This window comes from Zophobas morio, unplaced genomic scaffold (assembly GCF_036711695.1).
Source record: "Zophobas morio isolate AGI-343-1 ecotype UQ-CSIRO unplaced genomic scaffold, CSIRO_AGI_Zmor_V1 ptg000030l, whole genome shotgun sequence".
NCBI lineage: Eukaryota > Metazoa > Arthropoda > Insecta > Coleoptera > Tenebrionidae > Zophobas > Zophobas morio.
Window position 1 is genome coordinate 6,461,700 of NW_026972135.1, and position 20,616 is coordinate 6,482,315.

The 20,616-nt window shown below is 31.2% G+C and overlaps 1 protein-coding gene across 5 annotated transcripts in view; it reads left to right on the plus strand.

Moving 5' to 3' along the window:
- LOC135137851 (vinculin) overlaps window positions 1-20,616 on the plus strand; it is a 56,705-nt gene that overhangs the window by 18,368 nt on the left and 17,721 nt on the right. For 2 of the 5 annotated variants that reach the window (XM_064067605.1, XM_064067603.1), the window contains exons 5-10: window positions 6,938-7,825; window positions 15,743-15,830; window positions 15,897-15,929; window positions 16,083-16,190; window positions 16,283-16,339; window positions 16,614-16,735. In XM_064067605.1, the coding sequence (XP_063923675.1) occupies window positions 6,938-7,825; window positions 15,743-15,830; window positions 15,897-15,929; window positions 16,083-16,190; window positions 16,283-16,339; window positions 16,614-16,735 (1,296 nt within the window). The remainder of the gene's footprint in view (window positions 1-6,937; window positions 7,826-15,742; window positions 15,831-15,896; window positions 15,930-16,082; window positions 16,191-16,282; window positions 16,340-16,613; window positions 16,736-20,616) is intronic. The other 3 variants (XM_064067604.1, XM_064067606.1, XM_064067607.1) reach the window with 3 other exon arrangements.

A 20,616-nucleotide genomic window follows, 5' to 3' on the forward strand; every position in this document is an offset into this window, starting at 1 on the left:
CGAAAAAGTAAAATGTCGACACATCGAAAAATCCAGAAGGTAAAAAGGGAAAAGTCGAAGAACAGAAATATTCAAAAATCCCAAAACTGAAATATCGAAAAACTGAAAAATCCCAAAACTGAAATATCCAAAAACTGATAATCCAAAATATCGAAAAATTGAGAAATCGAAAAATCAAAAAAGTGAAGTCGAAAAATAGAAACCTTAAAAAATCTAAAAAGTAATAAGGTAGACACATCGAAAAATCCAGAAGTCAAAAATAGAAAATCCGAAGAATTGAAATTTTCAAAAATCCTAAAACTGAAATATCTAAAAACTGAAAAATCGAAAAATCAAAAAAGTGTAGTCGAAAAATAGAAACCTTCAAAAATCGAAAAATTAAAAAATCAAAATACCTGAAAAATTAAAAAACTAAAGAATTGAAGAACAGGAAAATCGAACCACTCGAAGGTCAAGAAATGGGAAAATCAAAACATCGATTAATTGAAAAATCGAAAATTTCACAAAATAACAATTGAAAAATAGAAAATCTAAAACTGGGAAGTCGAAAAATCAAAAGATTAAGAAATCGAAACACTTGAAAAATTCGAAAATTTGAAAAATTGAAGTATCGAAGAACTGAAATGAAAAATCGAGAAAACGAAAAATCTGAAATTTTAAATATTGAAAAATTAAAATATCAAAAAACTGAAAAATCTAAAATTTAAAAATCGAAGAATGGAAACAACGACAATTAAAAAACGGACAATCTAAAACCGGGAAGTCAAAAAATCGAAAGATTAAGAAATCGAAACATTTGAAAAATTGAAATATGGAAGAGCTGAAATGAAAACTCGAGGAATCGAAAAATTAAAATACCAAAAAATGGAGAAATCTAAAATTTAAAAATCGAAAAAGTAAAAAGTCGACACATCGAAAAATCCAGAAGTCAAAAATGGAAAAGTCGAAGAACAGAAATATTGAAAAATCCCAAAACTGAAATATCGAAAAACTGAAAAATGAAAGAAAAACTGACAAATCGAAAAATTGAAAAATCCCAAAACTGAAATATCCAAAAACTGAGAATCCAAAGAATCGAAAATTGAGAAGTAGAAAAATCAAACAAGTGAAGTCGAAATATCGAAACCTTAAAAAAATTGAAAAATTTAACAATCAAAAACCTGCAAAATCGTAAGATCGAAAAATTGAATAACAAGAAAACTGAAAATCCCAAAACTGAAATGTCCAAAAACTGAGAAATTAAAAAATTGAAAAATTGAGAAATTGAAGAATCAAAAAAGAGAAGTTGAAAAATCAAAACCTGTAAAAATAGAAAAATTGCAAAACCAAAAACCTGAAAAATCAATTAATCGAAAAATCGACAAATAAAGAGTTTATAAAAGTCAAAAATTGAAAAATGTAAATATTTAAAAATCGTAAAATTGAATCGAAAAACTGAAAACCGAGAAATTGAAAAATTGAGAAATTGTAAAATCCAAAAACTGAATGATAAATAGGAGTAAACTGAAAAATCCCCAAACTAAAATTTCGAAAAACTGAAAATTCGAAAGTTGAAACAGCAAGAAATTGTGGTCGAAACCGGTTAGGATGTGTATCAAAACACGGATCATGGCGCATAAATCAAATCGTTTCCGAACGCTTAGAGTCGACATTGGCCTGAGTGCGCTCTGGTCTGTAGATCAAACGAGTTCTTAGACGACGAACTGTAATTCGTGTGACCTGAATTAAAGTTATGACATTTTTTCTAGTTAATTTTATTCCTAGTTAGAAACAAACACTATTGCCAACATAAGTCGAGGAGTCCTCAACCGTCATTTAATTTAAACTATGACGCTTCTCTATGTTCTCTGGGTTCATTATTGAGATAGAAATAAACCGTCTATTGCAGGCGACAACATTATCTCATTGTTTAAATTTTTGTTTAAACAATGTTTGATGGAGCAAGCGAGAAATAGGTTGAAAATAGCCCAAAATAACTTTCTTTTCTGAAAAGTCAGGTGGTATTAACGAGTTTTATGAAGCATGGTTTAGTAGTTGCTGACTCCTTTATTTTGGTGCTAATAATAGTGTCCCTGTTTTTGTTGTCTAAATTGAAAGACTTTGTAGTTGTGTTTTCGAAACAATGTTCCATCTAAATAAATTTTTAGGTGCTGATAAAGTAATATATTAACAAAAGGTGAGCTATATTTTAACTGGTGAAAAAATTTGGAGAAAATTGAAACATGTTGTAAATAAATAAATAATAATAACATTTAAGTATATTTATGTCCCACAGGTACAACACCCATTTATAGGACATAATAAAAATCAATGATAATATTATTGATTTAAAACTATAAATAAATTCTAATTCTACTTAAATGCTGTACTGTTGTATAAACAAAATTTATATAACATAAATACCAACATCGTGTAGGTGATTATTAGCTTGTTTTTCCACGATTTAATAAAAACATAGTGTGTCTATGAAAGTCTTATTCCTATCTGTACTTATATAAAATAAAAAATACAAATTTTCCATTTTAAATATGTTTTAAGTTTCATGTTTTGAAAAGAAGTGTACCCATTAAAATAAAAAAGGCAAAATGTAAGCCCGCCCACCCACCCTATCTTAATTGCGATGATTTTTTTTATTCGCCGTGAACCAAGGGGGCGGATTTTAACTGCAAAATGCTTATTTCTTTACAAGAAATTAAAAACATATTTTTGAGTGTCGTGTTATTCAAAGAATACTATGTGTATTAAGAAACAAAAACGCAAAATATAAACCCCGCCCACCCGCCCGTCTCAATTGTGATGATTTTTTTATTCTTAGAAATTTAAAACATTTTCCGATACTTCGGTTTTAGAATTTTTCAATTTTTCCACTCTTCAATTTTACGGCTTTAAAATTTTAGTTATTTAATTTTTGACGTTCCTAAATTTTCAATTTCTTCATTTCTCGATTAAATGATTTTTTTGATTTTCCCATTTCTCAACTTTTCAATGTTTCGGTTTTTCAGTTTTTCGATTCTTCAATTTTTCGATTTAGCGATTTTTTTAATTTTAGATTTTTTGATTTTTTAATTATGAACTTTTCGATTTTGGCCTATTCGATATCTCAATTTTTCGATTTTTTCGACTTCTTGACTTTTTCATTTCTCGATTTCTCAATCTTTTGATGATATTTGATTTTTCGTAATTTTTTGTTTTTCGAGTTTTCAGTTTTTCGATTCTATAATTTACTGATTTTTGATTTTTTGCTATTTTTTTAAATTTTGGATTTTCGATTTCCCGGTTTTTCAATTTCTCCGTTGTCAAATTTTAGATTACATTTTTTTTTGATAAAATTTAGTTTTTCAGTTTTTTAAATTTTATATTTTTCGATTTCACGATTTTCAGTTCTTCGATATTTCTATTTTTCAATTTTTCGTTTTTTTAAATTTTACATTTTTCGATTTTTTGATATTTCGATTTCTTGACGTTAAACTAAATTTAAATTGAATTGAATTTACCTATTATTATTCCGTAAGTACAAATAAAAGTTGACAACAGTCAGTCCAGTAGGCTTGAAAATTATCTGTCTTATAAAATCGACACACGCGAGAGGCGACAGACAGGCAGACAGACGGAGGAAATGGTAGACCTATTTTTCATACTCTGGAGATCATGAAACGTCGAGAAAACATAAAAGTAGCCGTTTTCCGAATAGAATTAACAATACTTCCCTATTTTACGCTTGGGAAATAAACAATCAAAAGAAAATGAGTGTTTTATTTGATGTAAATATTTTATTCGAGTCAGTATTCCATATATATTTTTTTTAATGTAGAGTTTAAGAAAGCCGCATTATGCAATATTTTTAGTATTATTTCAAAAGGCAGAATTGAAAAGAGGGGGATTTAAATACATATTTTTTTAATAACTTGATTATAATCGCGACGTAAATAATGATTTGGCAATTTAATTTAGTTTAATTTCGAAAATTTCGGCTTTAGTTAAAGACATTTTCTTTTGGATTTCGATCTCCTGAAGTTAGTTTCGGACTCATTTCTTCCAGGCTCGCCCACAGAAATATTGCAATTTTTTTTATAAAAAAATGTACATATGTATTTTTTAATCGACTATTTTTAAATCTTGCACCGGGGCATAAACACGCCATGTTTTTGGAGTCACCACAACAAAATCTAAATCCTAGAATTTTTTGGGAATTTTTTGGCAACTCTTTCAATTTCAGTTTTGAAATTTTTCAGTTTTTCGAGTTTTCAGTTTTTCGATTCTTCAATTTCCCGATTTTTCATTGTTTGTCATTTTTGCCAATTTTGGATTTTCGATTTCTCGGTTTTTCAATTTTTCCATTGTCAAATTTTAGGTTTTTAATTTTTTTATTTTTTTATTTTCCAGTTTTTTCGATTTCTGGATTTTGGTCTATTTCGATTTTTCTACTTCTCTAGTTTTCTATTTCTTGATTTCTCGATATTTTGATGTTCCGATTTCTCGATGTTTCAGTTTTTGTATATTTTTTGTTTCGATGTCTCGAAATTTTCGATTTTCCAGTTTTTCGTTTCTTCAATTTCTCGATTTTAATTTTTTTGTAATTTTTTTTGAATTTCGGATTTTCGATTTCTCGATTTTTAATTTTTTCAATTTTTCGATTTTCAAATTTTAGATTTTTTAATTTTATGATATTTTAACCTTTCAGTTTTTAAAATTTTTTTCAATTTTTTAATTTCTCGATATTCAGGTCTTCGATTTCAATTTTTCATTTTTTCGAATTTTGATTTTTAATTTTTTTCATTTCACAATTTCGCGATTCATTTTGGTTGCTTGATTTGTCGACTTTTCAATGTTTCGATTTTTCATTTTTTCAGGTTTTTGATTTTTCACCTTTTCGATTTTTGGATTTCTCAATTTTTCAGTGATTCGATTCTTCAATTTTTATTATTTTTTAAAATTTCAGTTTTGGGATTTTGCAATATTTCAATTTTTATTTTTTCGATTTTTATTAAATTTTAGGTTTTTGAATTTTTCGTTTGCTCAATTATTCGACATTTCACTGTTGGTATATTTCAAGTTTTTGTCTCTTCAACTTCTCGATTTTCCAAATTTTCGATTTCTCGATTTCTTCATACTTAAATTTCTCCATTTTCAGATACTTCGGTTTTAGAAATTTTTCCATTTTTCCACTCTTCAATTTTACGGTGTTAAAATTTTTCAGTTTTTCAATTTTTGACGTTCCTAAATTTTCAATTTTTTTGGATTAAAAAAAATGTACATACGTATTTTCAAACTGACTATTTTTAAATCTTGCACCGGGGCATAAAAACGCTATGTTTTTGGAGTCAGTACAACAAAATTTAAATCCCAGAATTTTTTGGGAATTTTTTGGCAACTCTTTCAAGTGCAAAATTTTTCAATACCCTTGGGAAATTTCGACCAATTTTCGACAATTTTCGGAATTTAACCAAAGACAGTTTCTTATTGATTTCGACCTCCGGAAGTTAGTTTCGGACTCATTTCGTCGATAGCTTCTACCATTTTTTGAGAATCGTCCACTGAAATATTGGAATTTTTTGGATTAAAAAAAAAAAAGGTTTCTTGCACCGAGAGCAAAAAGACGAAATTTATGCCAGAACTTTTTGGGATTTTTTTGGCAACTTTTTCACAACCGGCCCCTTACGAAAATTTTGACCATTTTTCAAAATTTAACTGAAAGATATTTTTTATTGGTTGCTACCTTCAGAAGTTTCGATTCATTTTTTCAATCGCCTACCATTTTTCTAGAACCGTCCACCGTCAGTTTTAAAAATGGGGGTCTGGAATTCATGGCTCCCAAAGTTAAAAAAATATTTCTATCTGTCTTACGTCCATGTCGTTTTTATTAGACAGATAATGTCCGAAACTACTGGACTGATTGTTACCGAATTTTATTCGTATTTAAATAATACCGTTTATATGCCTGGACATCCCACTAATATTTTGATGACGTCACGTAAAAATTTTGCATAGTAAATGATATTTAAATTTGATAAAATAACAATCCTAAACTTGTAGCTTATGAATCCGTCCCGATTTTATCTTAAAAAAAATTAAATTGGCAAAATCAAATTTTATCATTGTCCCAAAAATTTGTCGGACTGATATAACAAAGAACCAAAAATATTCTAGTAAACTTTGTAAACATAAATAGTACTAAAATTTAAAACTGAATAAACGTTTATAATCAAAAATTCCAAAGTTTTGATTTTTCGTGATACTTTTTCATTTTAATTGAACTTTTTCCAGCTGTGTTTAAGAGCCATATAAAAATTGAACAGTTGATTTATACAAGGTGATTAAATTTCCAAGTGTGAGTTTTCTCATGTTTTTCAAACAATTTAAGACCCTGTATTTGGTAACATTTTCCAACTTGTCTCTAAGTAAATTTGATGAAGTTTTTCCTAATATAAAATACAAATAATAAAAAAAAATAATACAATTGCTGCTGCTTTTGTGATATAAACATGTTAAATTTGTAGTTTAGTTTTTTTTACTTTAATAAATTTATTTAAATATTTCAAAGAAAATCACGATCAATATTCAGAATTAAAAATTGAATAAAAACGAAACGTTGCTCAGTTATGAAACCACATGAAATTATATTGCTAACTTCTGGGAAACGTATTAAAATACCCATATATACAGTCGTAAGTGTGTATATAAACTGTAGCAATTTTAAAACCGTATATGGTATAATATCTTAGTTATGTCTTATGAGTAAGCCGACAACGTGGAATTTCCTCATGTCCGTCATCGTTATAGAGCGGAACATCGACTTACTCGGCTACTTAAAATAATGAAACGCATGTTTTCATGATTTTGGCGGGAAATTCGACTAAAAATTTTCTAACTCACGTTGATACTACTAAACAGTGAAAACTAGCTTTACATACATTTAATACAAGAACATTTTTTTTAGGTCGCCGACGGCCTCCCCGGCGTCCAAAAAGCCGAAATCCTCCAGCTCTGCGAAGAAGTCGACTCCCTATCCCGCGACCTCGCCGAGCTCTGCGCCCAGGGCAAAGGCAACTCGCCCGAAGCCCAAGAGATCGCCCGAAAGCTCTCCCAAAAACTCCACGAACTCAAAGAACGCATCAACCAAGCCGTCGTCAACCGCGTCGTCGAGGACTTCATCGACATCGTCACCCCCCTCAAGCAATTCACCGAGGCCGCCCTGGCCCCCGAGGGCACGCCCAACCGCGACCAGAACTTCTCCGACAAGGCCGCCAACCTGCAGCAGTTCTCGAACCGCGCCGTCAAAACCGCCAAGATGGTGGCGGCGGGCGGCAGCGGCGGCAACAAGAAGCTCGCCGAGTCGCTGCAGAGCGCCGCCAACCAGGTGGACAGCCTGACGCCGCAGCTGGTGTCGGCGGGCAGCATCCGCATGAACTACCCGACGAGCAAGGCGGCGGACGAGCACTTCGAGAACCTGAGGCAGCAGTACGCCGACACGGTGACGAAGATGCGGAATCTGTGCGACGAGGCGACGGATTCGGCCGATTTTATCAAGGCGTCGGAGGAGCAGATGAGGAAGCACACGTTCTTGTGCGAGGAGGCCATCAAGAACAAGCAGCCGCAGAAGATGGTGGATAACACGTCGGCGATTGCGAGGCTGGCGAACAGGGTGCTGCTGGTGGCGAAGCAGGAGAGCGACAATTCGGAGGATCCGGCGTTCATCGATGATGTGAACAGGGCGTCGGACGGGCTGCAGGGCACGGTGCCGCCGATGGTGCAGGACGCCAAGTCGGTGGCGGTCAATCCGGGGGATGCGAGCGCGGTGTCGAGGTGGAGGGACTCAAATAAGGCGGTGAGTAGTTTATTATTATTGTTATTTAGGTTTTTATCGATGTGGTATAGACGCGTTTCGCCAACACAGGTGGCATCAACAAAGAGGAGTACGAAATTGTTTTCGGATTCTTCTTGTTTCTGGAGATTTAAAATCTTTGAATATTTGAAATTAGGATCTTTATATTTTTTGGAATTTTTAGTCTTTGGATTTTTGGAGCCTCCTAATATGTAGAATTTTTAAAAGCTTTAATATCCTTGAGTGTTGTAAAATCCGTGCTGTCGTTGAACTTCTGAGGATTCTTGCAGTCAGTGGAAGTCCTTAAAGTTCCAAGAATCCGTAGATTCTTTGGAATCCAGGGATCCCAAGTAATATTAAATAGTTTTTGCAATCTTTGGAGTTTTTTTTAGTGTACTTTTGAAAGTTTTAGGGTCATTGTCTTTTTGGTTCTTTTTAAAGTTTTTAAAATCTTTGGAACTTTTGAAAGCTTTTAGAAGCGTTGGAAATGTTTTTGGCTCTTTGAAAGACTTTTTTTGGAGTTTTTGGAATCCTTATGGATTTTGTTTTTTTTTTTGAGTCTGCGGTCATAGGAATTTTAGAAACTCTTTAAAATCTTCAGAATCTTTGGGCCCCTAACCAATCTAACATATTTTTTGAAAATGTCAAGACAATGTACGAGCATTATTTAACATATTCCTGCTTTGGATTTTTCTTGAGTGTTCTGAAGATGCCAAACTTGTCAAAATATTTAAATAATGTTCGAAAACAGGAATGTATAATAAATACTTAACGACCCACATGGTAAAATATAAAAACATGGAACGCTCTGTTTCCACAAAATAAATTTTTAAAATTTTCAAAAATTTTCCGAAGTGCGCTTATTAAATCCTGTGGTGCTCGATTATATTTGTATGGCAAAAATTTCGTTTTGCTTGGTACTAAATTATATTACATTAAATAAATAGCACGTGCTCGTACTTATTGTTTATGGTTTTGGAAGGCGTGTTATGTCTACACCTTTCACTTATTTTTCGCCCACACATTAAAACAGATGTTCAATCTATTTTCATGCACTTTTAAATATTAATATTTAATGAGGTTACATAATGCAACGACTCTTAAAGCGGTGCAGAATCTGTTAGCAACATTCGGTTTTAAAATGTAAATAATTAAATTCTACACTTGAACTAAATTAAAGAAAAATTTATATTTTATAATTTATTTATTTTTAATTTAAAGAACATCCACTCCTTCCAAAAACTTGATGCTGTCATCTCAAAATTGTGGAATTTTTTATTTTTAGATGTATATGAATCCAGATAATTTTGAAAATTTCCAAAAAAATAGGCTTTCAAATCGAATATTTAGTAAATGTTGACACACGACTTTAAACATTCATTATTTTCGTATGAACTCGTTGAGATTTATATCCCTGAATTTTTTGTTGACTTTCAGGCAACTTTTCCGAAAGCTCGACTTTGAATTTTTTTATTTTCCGAGTACCTCTAAAAATTACCCAACGAGTTTTTTTTTTTTTGATAGATTTCGACCTTTTAAAGTTATTTTCGACTTTATGTCTTCAAACATTCCTGCTGTTTTTCCAGAATCGCTACTATCAAATATGACATTTTAGAATTTATTAAAAAAAAGAATTTTGAGAACGAATGTTTTTCGATTCAACTCCTCGATGTTTTGTGGATTTTTAGTGAAATTTTCAAAAATCTCAATTTTTCTCTTATGAAATTTTTGACTTCTCTCGATTGACTTTCAAGTCGAATTTTTTCTTTTTTTTTATTTTACTTTTTAATCGAGTATTTCGAAAATTTTTATGCGGAACCATGCGCAGTATTATTCGAATCAGCAGGTCGTCGACATCTATAACCAAATTTTTTGTGAATTTTTAGACAGTTTCCAAAAACTAAATATTCCCATTTGAAATTTTTTACTTACCTTCAAAAATTAATTTTTTTCTAGATTTCGAACTCCTGAAGTTATTTTCGGCTTCATTTATCCGGAAATTCCCATTCTTTTTCCAAAATCGTGAATATAAATTACGTCCACTTTTATAATTTTCAAAAATTTGGCTTGCAAACCAAATATTTCAAAAATCCATATCTTTGGATTATTTGTGGATTTTAGTCAAATTTTCCAAAAACTCACTTTTCCACTAGTCCTCTCTTACGAAATATTTGATTGTTTTCGATTTATCTTCGAAAATATCTAACGAGATTTTTTGTAAACTTCGACCTACAAAAGTTATTTTCGGCTTCCATTTCTTCGAAAATTCCTACTCTTGTTTCCAGAATCGCCAATATGAAATGTGTCAATTTTTAAAATATTCAAAAAATTTTAATTTCAAACCGAATGTTTCACAATTCTTGATCTTGGAGTTTAAATAGGCATTTTTTCGTATGAACTCTTCGAGACGTGTATCCCTGAACTTTTTGTAGATTTTTAGAAATTTTTTGAAGAAACCTCTTTTGAAATTTTTTAACTAACGAGATGTTTTTGTAGCAATCAACCTGAATAAGTTATTTCGAACTTTCTACCATTTTTCCAGTTTCCTCGAATATAAAATGACATTTTTTGTGGATTTTTAGACAACTTTCCAAAAGCTCAGTTTTCCAATAGGTACGAAATTTTTGACTTATTTTCGACCTTTTCGAAAATTACATAACGAATTTTTGAGTTTTTTTCTACATGACATCCTGAAGTAATTATCGACTTCATTCCTTCAAAAAGTTCCACTCTTTCAATATAAAATATGGCAACTTTTAGAATTTTCACAAAATTTGACTTTAAAATTGAACACTCTGAAAATCTTGGTCCGGGACCACAAATACCCAATATTTTTGGAATCACCTTACCAAAATCTATTCCTCCGAATTTTTGCGGATTTTTGGTTAAATTTCCAGTAGCTCGCTCTTATGAAATTTTTGTCTTTTTTTCGAGCACTTTTGAAAATTACATAATGAGATTTTTTTGTCGATTTCAACCTTCTAAAGTTATTTTGCCTTTATTTTTTCGAACATTTCTACTCTTTCGAAAATGTTAATTTGGAATCCATGAACAGCAATGTTATTCGAATCAAATCATTGAGATTTATATCTCTGAATTTTTTGATGATTTTCAGGCAACTTCTTCAAAAACTCAATTTTTCACAAAACTAATTTTTTACCTTTTCTTGAGCACGTTTGAAAATTACATGACGAAATTTTTTTTGTTCATTTCGTCGACCTGCAGAAGTCATTTTGGGTTTTGTTTCTTCGATATTTTCTGCTATTTTTTCATTATCGCCAAAATGAAATTTGACAATTTTTTCGTTGTTTTTTTTTTTAATTTCACTTTCTAACCGAGCATTTCGAAAATTTTGATGCGGAACTGCTCGCAATATTCTTCAAATCAGGTCGTCGAGATCTATGTCCATATTTTTTTTATGAATTTTAAGGAAATTTTTTCTAAAGCTCAATATTTTAATGCCCACCCTTTACGAAATTTTTTGCTTCATACCTTTATTTTTTGAAAAATTCCTACTATTTTTCCAAAATCGGTAATCTGAAATATGGCAATTTTTAAAATTTTCAAAAATTTTTATTTTCAAACCGAATTTTTTACAAATCTTATTTCGGGAGCTTAAACACGCTTTATTTTTCGCATAAATATTTATTTTCATTTTGTATAAGCATGTGTGCAAAATTGTCCTTTAAATGGAATGTAATTTCTGTTGGGCAATAAATATTATTATTATTATTAATATTATTATAAATACGTCGAGATATGTATCCCTTAATTTTTTGTGGATTTTTGGACAATTTTTCAAAAAAACTTATTCTTTTCTCGTCGAAAATTACCTAAAGAGATTTCTTGTAGAAATGAACCTCCATTATTAATATTTCGAACGTTATACCATTTTTCCAGTTTCCCCAAATATAGTATGACTTTTAATTTTTGTGGATTTTTAGACAACTTTCCGAAAGCTCAGTTTTTCAATACGAAATTTTTGACTTATTTTCGAGCACTTTCGAAAATTACATAACAAGATTTTTTTGTCGATTTCGACCATCTAAAGTTATTTTTTTCCTTCATTTCTTCCAACATTTGTACTCTTTGCAAAATGGCAAATGTGAACTACCGCAATTTTTAGAATTTTCAAAATATTTAACTTTTAAGCCGAATATTTTGAAAATCTTATTCCGGGATTCATAAACACGCAATGTTTTTCGAATTAGCTCATTGAAATTTTTGTATCTCTGAATTTTTTGATGATTTTCAGGCAACTTTTCCAAAAGCTCAATTTTTCAAAAACCTCTTACTAAATTTTTTAACTTTCTAGAGCAGCTTTGAAAATTACATGACGAATTTTTTTGTGTACATTTCGACCTGCAGAAATTATTTTGGGTTTCGTTTCTTCGATATTTTGTACTTTTCCAATATCACCGAAATGAGAAAAAAAAATTTTTTAATTTCATTTTCTAATCGTGTATTTCGAAAATTTTGACTCGGAACCGTTCGCAATATTCGAATTTTGTGAATTTTCAAATCTCAATATTTTAATACCCACCCATCACGAAATTTTTTACTTATTACCTAACGGACCTTTTTCTAGATTTCGACATGCAAAATTTATTTGCGGATTCATTTTTTCAAAAATTCCTACATTTTTCCAAAATCGGCAATATGAAATATGGCATTTTTTTTAATGTTCAAAAAATATAAAGTTCAAAGCGAATGTTTTACAAATCTTGATCCGGGAGCTTAAACAAGCTTTATTTTTTGTATGAACTCGAACGAGATTTTTTTGTAGAAATAAACCACCATTATTATTTCGAACTTTGTACCATTTTTCCAGTTTCTCCAAATATAATATAAAAATGTTTGTGGATTTGTAGGTAATTTTTTTATTGTCAAGTATTTTCGAAAATTACATAACGAGTTTTTTTCTAAATGTCGACATCCTGAAGCTTCATTCCTTCGAAAATTTCCGTTCTTTTCAAAATCGTGTATATAAAATATGGCAATTTTTAAAATTTTCAAAAAATTTGGCTTTGAAGTTGAACATTTTGACAATATTGGTCGGGGTCACAAATACCCAATATTTTTGGAACCAGCTCAACAAGATCTATTTCTCTGAATGTTTTCGGATTTTTGGTTTGATGTTCCACTCTTACGAAATTTTTGTCTTTTTTTCAAGCTCTTCCGAAAATTGCATAACTAGATTTTTTTGTCGATTTCGACCTTCTAAAGTCATTTTTGCGTTTATTCCTTCGAACATTTCTACCATTTTTCCAAAATCGCCAATATGATGAAATAAGGCAACTTTTTGAATTTTCAAAATTTTGACGTTTAAACCGAATATTTCGAAAATCTTCATGGGGGAACCATAAACACGCAATGTTTTTCGAATCAGCTTGTCAAGATTTATATCCCTGAATTGTGTGTACATTTTCGGGCAAATTTCCCAAAAACTTCTTACTAAATTTTTTACCTGTTGTCGAGCACATTTCGAACTGCAGAAGTTATTTTGTGTTTCGTTTCTTCTATATTTTCTACTATTTTTCCAGTATCGCCAAAATGAAGTATGACAATTGTTCCGTTTTTTTTTAATTTCATTTGCTGACCGAGTATTTCGAAAATTTTGATGCGGAAGATATATTATCCATTATCCAGACAATTTTTAGAATTTTCAAAATACATATTTAACTTTCAAACTCAATATTTTGAAAATCTTAATGCGGGATTCATAAACACGCAATGTTTTTCGACTCAGCTCGTTGAGATTTGTCTTGAAATTTTTGTTGATTTTCAGGCAATTTAAAAAAAACAGTAAAATTATTTTGAAAATCTTGGTCGGGAAGCACAAATACCCAATATTTTTGGAATCGCTCGTCAAGATCTATTTCTCCGAATTTTTGCGGATTTTTGGTTAAATTTTCCAAATTATTTTTTTTTCGTTCGTCTCCAATAATTACAGAAAGAAATTTTTTGTCTATTTCGACCTTGTAAACTTATTTTTTCCTTTATTTTTTCCAACATTTCTACTCTTTTTCCAAAATCGCCAATATGAACAAAGACAATTTTTAGAATTTTCAGAATATTTGACTTTTAAACCGAATATTTCTAAAATCTTAATGCGGGATTCATAAACACGTAATGTTTTTCGAATCAGGTCATCGAGATTTATATCCCTGAATTTTGTGTGGATTTTCAAGCAATTTTTCCAAAAGCTCAATTTTCCCGTAGAATGAAATTCACTACCTGCATCAAATTTTGGCGCTTTCTGGAGCACCTTTGAAAATTATCTAACGAGGTTTTTTGTAGATTTCGACCTTTTGAAGCTATTGTCAGCTTCATTTCTTTGAAAATTTCTGCTATTTTTATGTTTAAAAAAGTGACTGAAATTGAATATTTCAAAAATTTGAATGCGTGTCATAAACACGTAATGTTTTCGAATCCGCTCATTGCGATTTATATCCTTGAATTGTTTGTGGAGTTTTAGGCCATATTTCTATAAATTAAAATTTTCAATGCCCTTTACATTTTTTTTTGTAGATTTCGTTCTGAAGTAACTTTCGGCTCGATTTCTTCAAAAGTACTTACCCTTATCCCCAATATGACAAGTTCGTTAATAACTCAAATTTTCAAAACACCACCATATGAAATTTTTGACATTTTCCAAATTACCGTCGAAAATTCTCAAAATGATTTATTTAATGATTTAAAGGTATTTTAAAAATGGGAAAAAAAATCATATGATTTACCAACTTTTTATGACGTCAGGGTTGTGGAGGACCCAAGCTGACCCATCCACTTCGCAGTGAAAAATTTAATAAATCTCGAGCGATCTGCCTGTAATGCGGCGATTCACCATCATGTAGAAACCAATCAATTTGTAATCCGTTTTCTCCATTTTCATGTTTTTAGTTAGGGTAAATGTGTACAAGAGTGCGAATATGTATAAGAGTACGCACTGATGATTTTTGCTTATTAGTGCCATCTGGGTAAGATGAAGTTATACCATTCAGAGTCTAATACTAAAGCTGAGATAAAGGTGCAAAAGTGACCTGAATATAGTTTATAGTTTGGTCGTACTGACGATTTTATGTTCACCCGTTGTGTGGATGTAATTTTTACCGCTCATAGTTTTAGTTTTTTGTAAGGTACGTACCAGTTCTTTTATTTTACAGTAATAATTTTCATTAGCTGTAACTTTTAAGGTGTCGTTATACACTAACAGTTTTATACTTTCTATCCATCAAAAGCTTTTAACTTTGAAAACATTAGGTTATGTACAAATGTACAAGAGTGCGCAGCCAGGTATTGTATAATAAGAGTGCGCGTTGCTTGCGATACGTAGTCCAATAGTCTTGTAGATACATATCATACGATAATGAATTATTTAACTCTACTACTTTGTACTGCTTCTCAAGTTGTGTGGTGGTGGTTATGGTGATTTTTTTTTAATTTTTACTTCCTGAGCGTGTTGTAATTGAGTCCGTCGATCGACTCTCTACTTTTACATTTTCTCGACTTTTCAAAACCCTTAGCGTACAAAGAAATAGGTCTCCCGTTTTATGTGTAGTCTGTAGTCACTTATTCCCATTTATTTTCACCTTAAAAACAAAGATTTTTTCATAAAATGTAATGCGCACTCATAAGCGTTCAAATGCGCACTCTTGTACAATGAACTGTCTAAGAGTGCGCATTTACACATGTTGATAAAAATTGAAATTACTCTTAAAATATAGTGGTCTTGGGACGTACAATTAAATACATCTGATCTCTAAACATGTATATGACGAACCCATATCATAAAATTTGTCTATACAAAAAAATTAAAAAGTTATTGACAGTTTTACACTAAGTGCGTACTCTTGTACACATTTACCCTACTAAAATTAAATTTAGACAAAATTTATCACTTGCACTCTTTTTTTTCAGTTATTAAACGCCGTTGGAGACGTGCGCAAGGCCGTCCAGATCAACCCCGACCTGCCCCCACTCCCCGACATCAACTCCCTGAACTTAGGTAAGTTACTTTTTCTCGTCGCGCCCCACTAAACGGAGTAAACCTAACTCTTATTAATTCTTACAGAACCCGCCCCCAACAGTTACTTTATTGACAAAGGTATTGGGATTGGACTAAACTTACACTTTTCACATCATAACTCGTGTTTATATATAATTCACACAATTATCACACCGTGCACTTATATTTTGTTGTTGTACATAATTGAGATCGCTGTAGAATAACGGCTTTTCTTAAGGCTAAAATTTGTAGTTGGCGAACCGCTAAGAAACACACCGACTCCGGGCCGAGATACGGGGGCGCTCAGCCCCACGCCTCACCAACACGGACGCGTCAGTCCATTGCCCAAATGGGCCAGAGGTATCGGCAATGAGTTTATTTTTTTCTCTTATCTCTGTACATACATATATTCGTATTTTTCTAATTTTTTTTTTCTTTATTCGATGCGTCAGGGGATAATTCCGACTTGTTGTGTCAAGAACTTATCCCCAGCGCTTATCACGAACCAGGTAAACAAATGAGTTTGAGAGCATGTCCGACTAACCTAATGCATGTACATATAGTGGCTTTTTGCTAGTTGATGGCTTGATTTTTTTTTTCGTAATTGAACACACTGTCAAAGAAACTAACATTTTCGATTTGTCGTTTTTCATGCATCCAGGATATTACAGTTTTATCCCGGAATATATTTTAGAAGATGGTAATTGTCATGGCTGGCATGTTCATTTATTCATTTATTGCTGTTTTGGGGTGGTTTTTTATTTAAAGTGTGGTGTTGTGTAGAGATGGCGCCGCCGAGACCACCTCTTCCACAAGATGGCGCCCCGATGCGTCCCCCACCACCGGAGACCGACGACGAGGATGACGTGTTTAGGCACGCCCCGAGCTCCAGCCAACCAATCATGGTACGTAATTGCTGCATTACTGATTCTGTGTGTGTTTTACACGTCTTGCGAAATCTTAAAAACAGCAGATTTTTATTTTGTATGTAGTTTTATTAATGCCGTTATATTTGTTCTTGGATTCGGTTGAACAGTTTATCGTGATAAGTTATTACGAAAAATTTTTTGTTGTCAGTTGGGGTTTAATATTGAAGTCTACTTTAACAAGCTAACAAAATCAATCTACATGTGGGCTTGGAATTTTATATAATTCAGATTTCTCATTATAAAAGGGAGACATGATATTGGGTACCCAGATTTTTTGATCAATATTTGAATTTTTTTGAAAAAACCTCTCATTTTTGGAAATTTTTTAACTTCCCCATATTTAAAGATGGACTTTTTAGTTAGCTGGCCTTGATAAAACCTGTAAAAATTGATGTTTTCTTATTTACACAGGGTGATTAAATTCAAAGTTTTCTCGTTTTGTCCAAATAGGACTTTATTTTGACAAAAATTTCAAAAGGGCCGGTTGATCCTGAAATAGATTTGAAAGGATGTTGAGGGGGCATTTTTTTGGTCTTGTATTTTTGAAAAAAAAACATTAGAGAATCTTGATATAATTTTTAAAGAATATAGAAAAAAAAATCTTTCGGGTAATGAAATTTTGTTTTTGGAAACATTTGAAGAAAATTCGGTGATTCCTGCTGTATTATTTTTGAAAAAAAAAATCTTCTGGATTTGTGGTGTTCTATATTTTATTAAAAATTTGAAAGAATTTTAAGAGCCACTGGTGTTTTGTTTTGAAAGCATTTTGGGGACCGTACGATTTATTTATTTATTTATTTTTTTTGAAAACAATTGACAAAATTTCAGGTGTTCCTACTGATTCTAAAAAAAAAAAAAATAAAGGAATGTTGGGGGTCCGTGATGTTATATTTAAAAACACAAAAAATTTATTTAATCTTGGAGGCTCCTTTTGTTATGAAAGAAATTTACAAAATCTTAGGCAAACATCAAATTTTTAAACTTTATCGATACTTTTTTGACTACTTTCCAAAATTATCCGATGGGATTTTTGTGTACATTTTGGTCTCTAGAAGTTATTGTCGGCTTTATTTCTTCCAAAAATTCCTACGTTTTCTACAGAATCACCAATATGAAAAACGTCAATTTTCAAAATTTTCCAAAAATTGGATTTCAAACCGAAGATTTCGAAAATTTTGCTCCGGGACTATAAACACGCTATTTTTACCGAATCAGCACATCGAGTTAATCCAGAATTTTTTGCCGAATTTTTAGGCAAGTTTTCCCAAACTAAATTTTTTAAAACTCCTCCCCTTATGAAAATTTTTACGCTTCTTCGACCAGCCTCAAAAATTACCCTAAGAGATTTTTGTGTAAACTTCGGTTTCCAGAGGTTATTATCGGCTTTGTTTCTTCCAAAAATTCCTATGTTTTCGTGAAATTAACCAATATGAAGTACATACGTCAAATTTTACAATTTTTCAAAAATTTGATTTAGAACCGAAGATTTCGAAAATCTTGCCTACAAACTATAAACATGCTATTTTTACCAATCGACAAGTCGAAAACTATATTCCAGAATATTTTGGCGAATTTTTAGGCAAGTTTTCCAGAAGCTTAATTTTTCAAAACTCCTCCCCTTATGAAAATTTTGACACTTTTTCAACCACTTTTGAAAATTATCCCAAGGGATTTTTGTGTAAATTTTGGATTCCTGGAGTTATTGTCGGCTTTATTTTTTCCAAAAATTCCTATCTTTTCCCGAGAATAACCAATATAAAATATGTACGTCAATTTTTTAAATTTTCCAAAAATTTGATTTCAAATCGAACATTTCGAAAATCTTGTCCGGGACTATAAACACGCCATTTTTACCGAATCAGCACTTCGGGAACTATATTCTAGAATTTTTTGGCGAATTTTTGGGAAAGTTTTTCTAAACGTAAATTTTTCAAAACTCCTCCCTTTATGAAAATTTTGACGCTTTTTCGACCACTTTCGAAAATTACCCGAAAGGATTTTTGGGTAATTTTCGGATTCTGGGAGTCATTGTCGGCTGTATTTCTTCCCAAATAATTCCTATGTTTTTCCAAAAATAACCAGTGTGAAATACGTCAATTTTTCGAATTTTACAAAATTTCATTTCAAACCAAAGGTTTCGAAAATCTTGCTCCGCAACTATAAACACGCTATTTTTACCGAATCAGCACGTCGAGAACTATATTCCAGAATTTTTTGGCGAATTTTTAGGCAAGTTTTCCAAAATCTTAATTTTTTAAAATTCCTCTTACGAAAAATTTGACGCTTTTTCGACCAGTTTCAAAAATTGCCCTAAGAGATTTTTGTGTAAATTTCGGTTTCCAGAGGTTATTATCGGCTTTGTGTCTTCCAAAAATTCCTATGTTTTCGTGAGATTAACCAATATGAAGTACGTCAAATTTTACAATTTTCCAAAAATTTGATTCCAAACCGATGATTTCGAAAATCTTGCTCCGGAACTTTACCCATGCTATTTTAACCAAATCAGCAGGTCGAGAACTATATTCTAGAATTTTTTGGCCAATTTTTAGGCAAGTTTTTCAAAGCTAAATTTTTCAAAATTCCTCCCTTATGGAATTTTGACGCTTTTTCGACCACTTTCAAAAATTACCCGAAGGGATTTTTACGTAGGTTTCGGGCTCCGGAAGCTATTGTCAGTTCTACTTCTTCCAAAAGATCCTATGTTTTCCCGAGAATAACCAATATGAAATACGTCAATTTTTATAATTTTCCAAAAATTTGATTTCAGACGAAAAATTTCGAAAATCTTGGTCCAGAACTATAAACACGCTATTTTTCGTCAATCAACACGTCGAGAACTATATTCCAGAATTTTTTAGCGAATTTTTAGGCAAGTTTTCCAAAAACTAAATTTTTTTAAACTCCTCCCCTTATGAAAATTTTGACGCTTTCTCGATCACTTTCGAAGTTATTGTAGGCTTTATTTTTTCCAAAAATTACTATGTTTTCTTGACAATAACCAAGATGAAATAAATCAATTTCAAAAATGTTCCAGATATTTGATTTTCAAGTAGAAAATTTAGAAGATTCGGTCCTTGTTTAAAGTTTTTTAGTAATTCAAGGGTTCACAAAAGAACCACGCTTTGTTATAATGTCCGTTAAATTAAATTTTGTTGTACAGAGTTTATAAAAATCCCCAAACATTACCATCAACTAAAACACCCTGTATATGTCGCTGTGTATCTTACAAAAGTGAAAAATGCAAAAACTGTCAACTTTAGAAAATACAAAAAATACAAAAAAAAATAAAAAACAGAAGAAGCTACAGATATAAAATATAGGGTGTTTTATCAATTTTTATTTATAGAGACCCTGTATATTAAGACTCAATTTATTTTTTTTAATTGGTAGAAAATCGTCCAAGAAAATTGGAATAACGAAACGATGTCACATCGGCATTCAAAAATAGTAAAATCTCGAAAGAGGCCAATTAGAATATGTAAAAATATATAGGGTGTCCCTTGAAGGATCGTACGACTATTGTCTTGAACTTTTTTTTTTTCAACTTCTTTCCAATAATCGGGATATCACGCTTAATGACCCTGTATATCTTACTCTGTATTTTCAAACTATTGTTAAAAATAATTTATTTAAAAAAAATGCTAAAATTTCTCTATGCATGTCAAATTGTTATAAAAAATTTTATGAATTTTGGAACCTCTAAATTTTCAGATTTTGACATTATTAAGGAAAGAGCAACTGAAATTTTGTAGTTCTAGATCATATGAAACTTCTTAAGTTAAAAAAAGTGTCCAGTTTTAGAGTTTTCTAGCAAGATAGCAAGGACTACAATAAAAACAGACAAAAAAAGAAAAAAA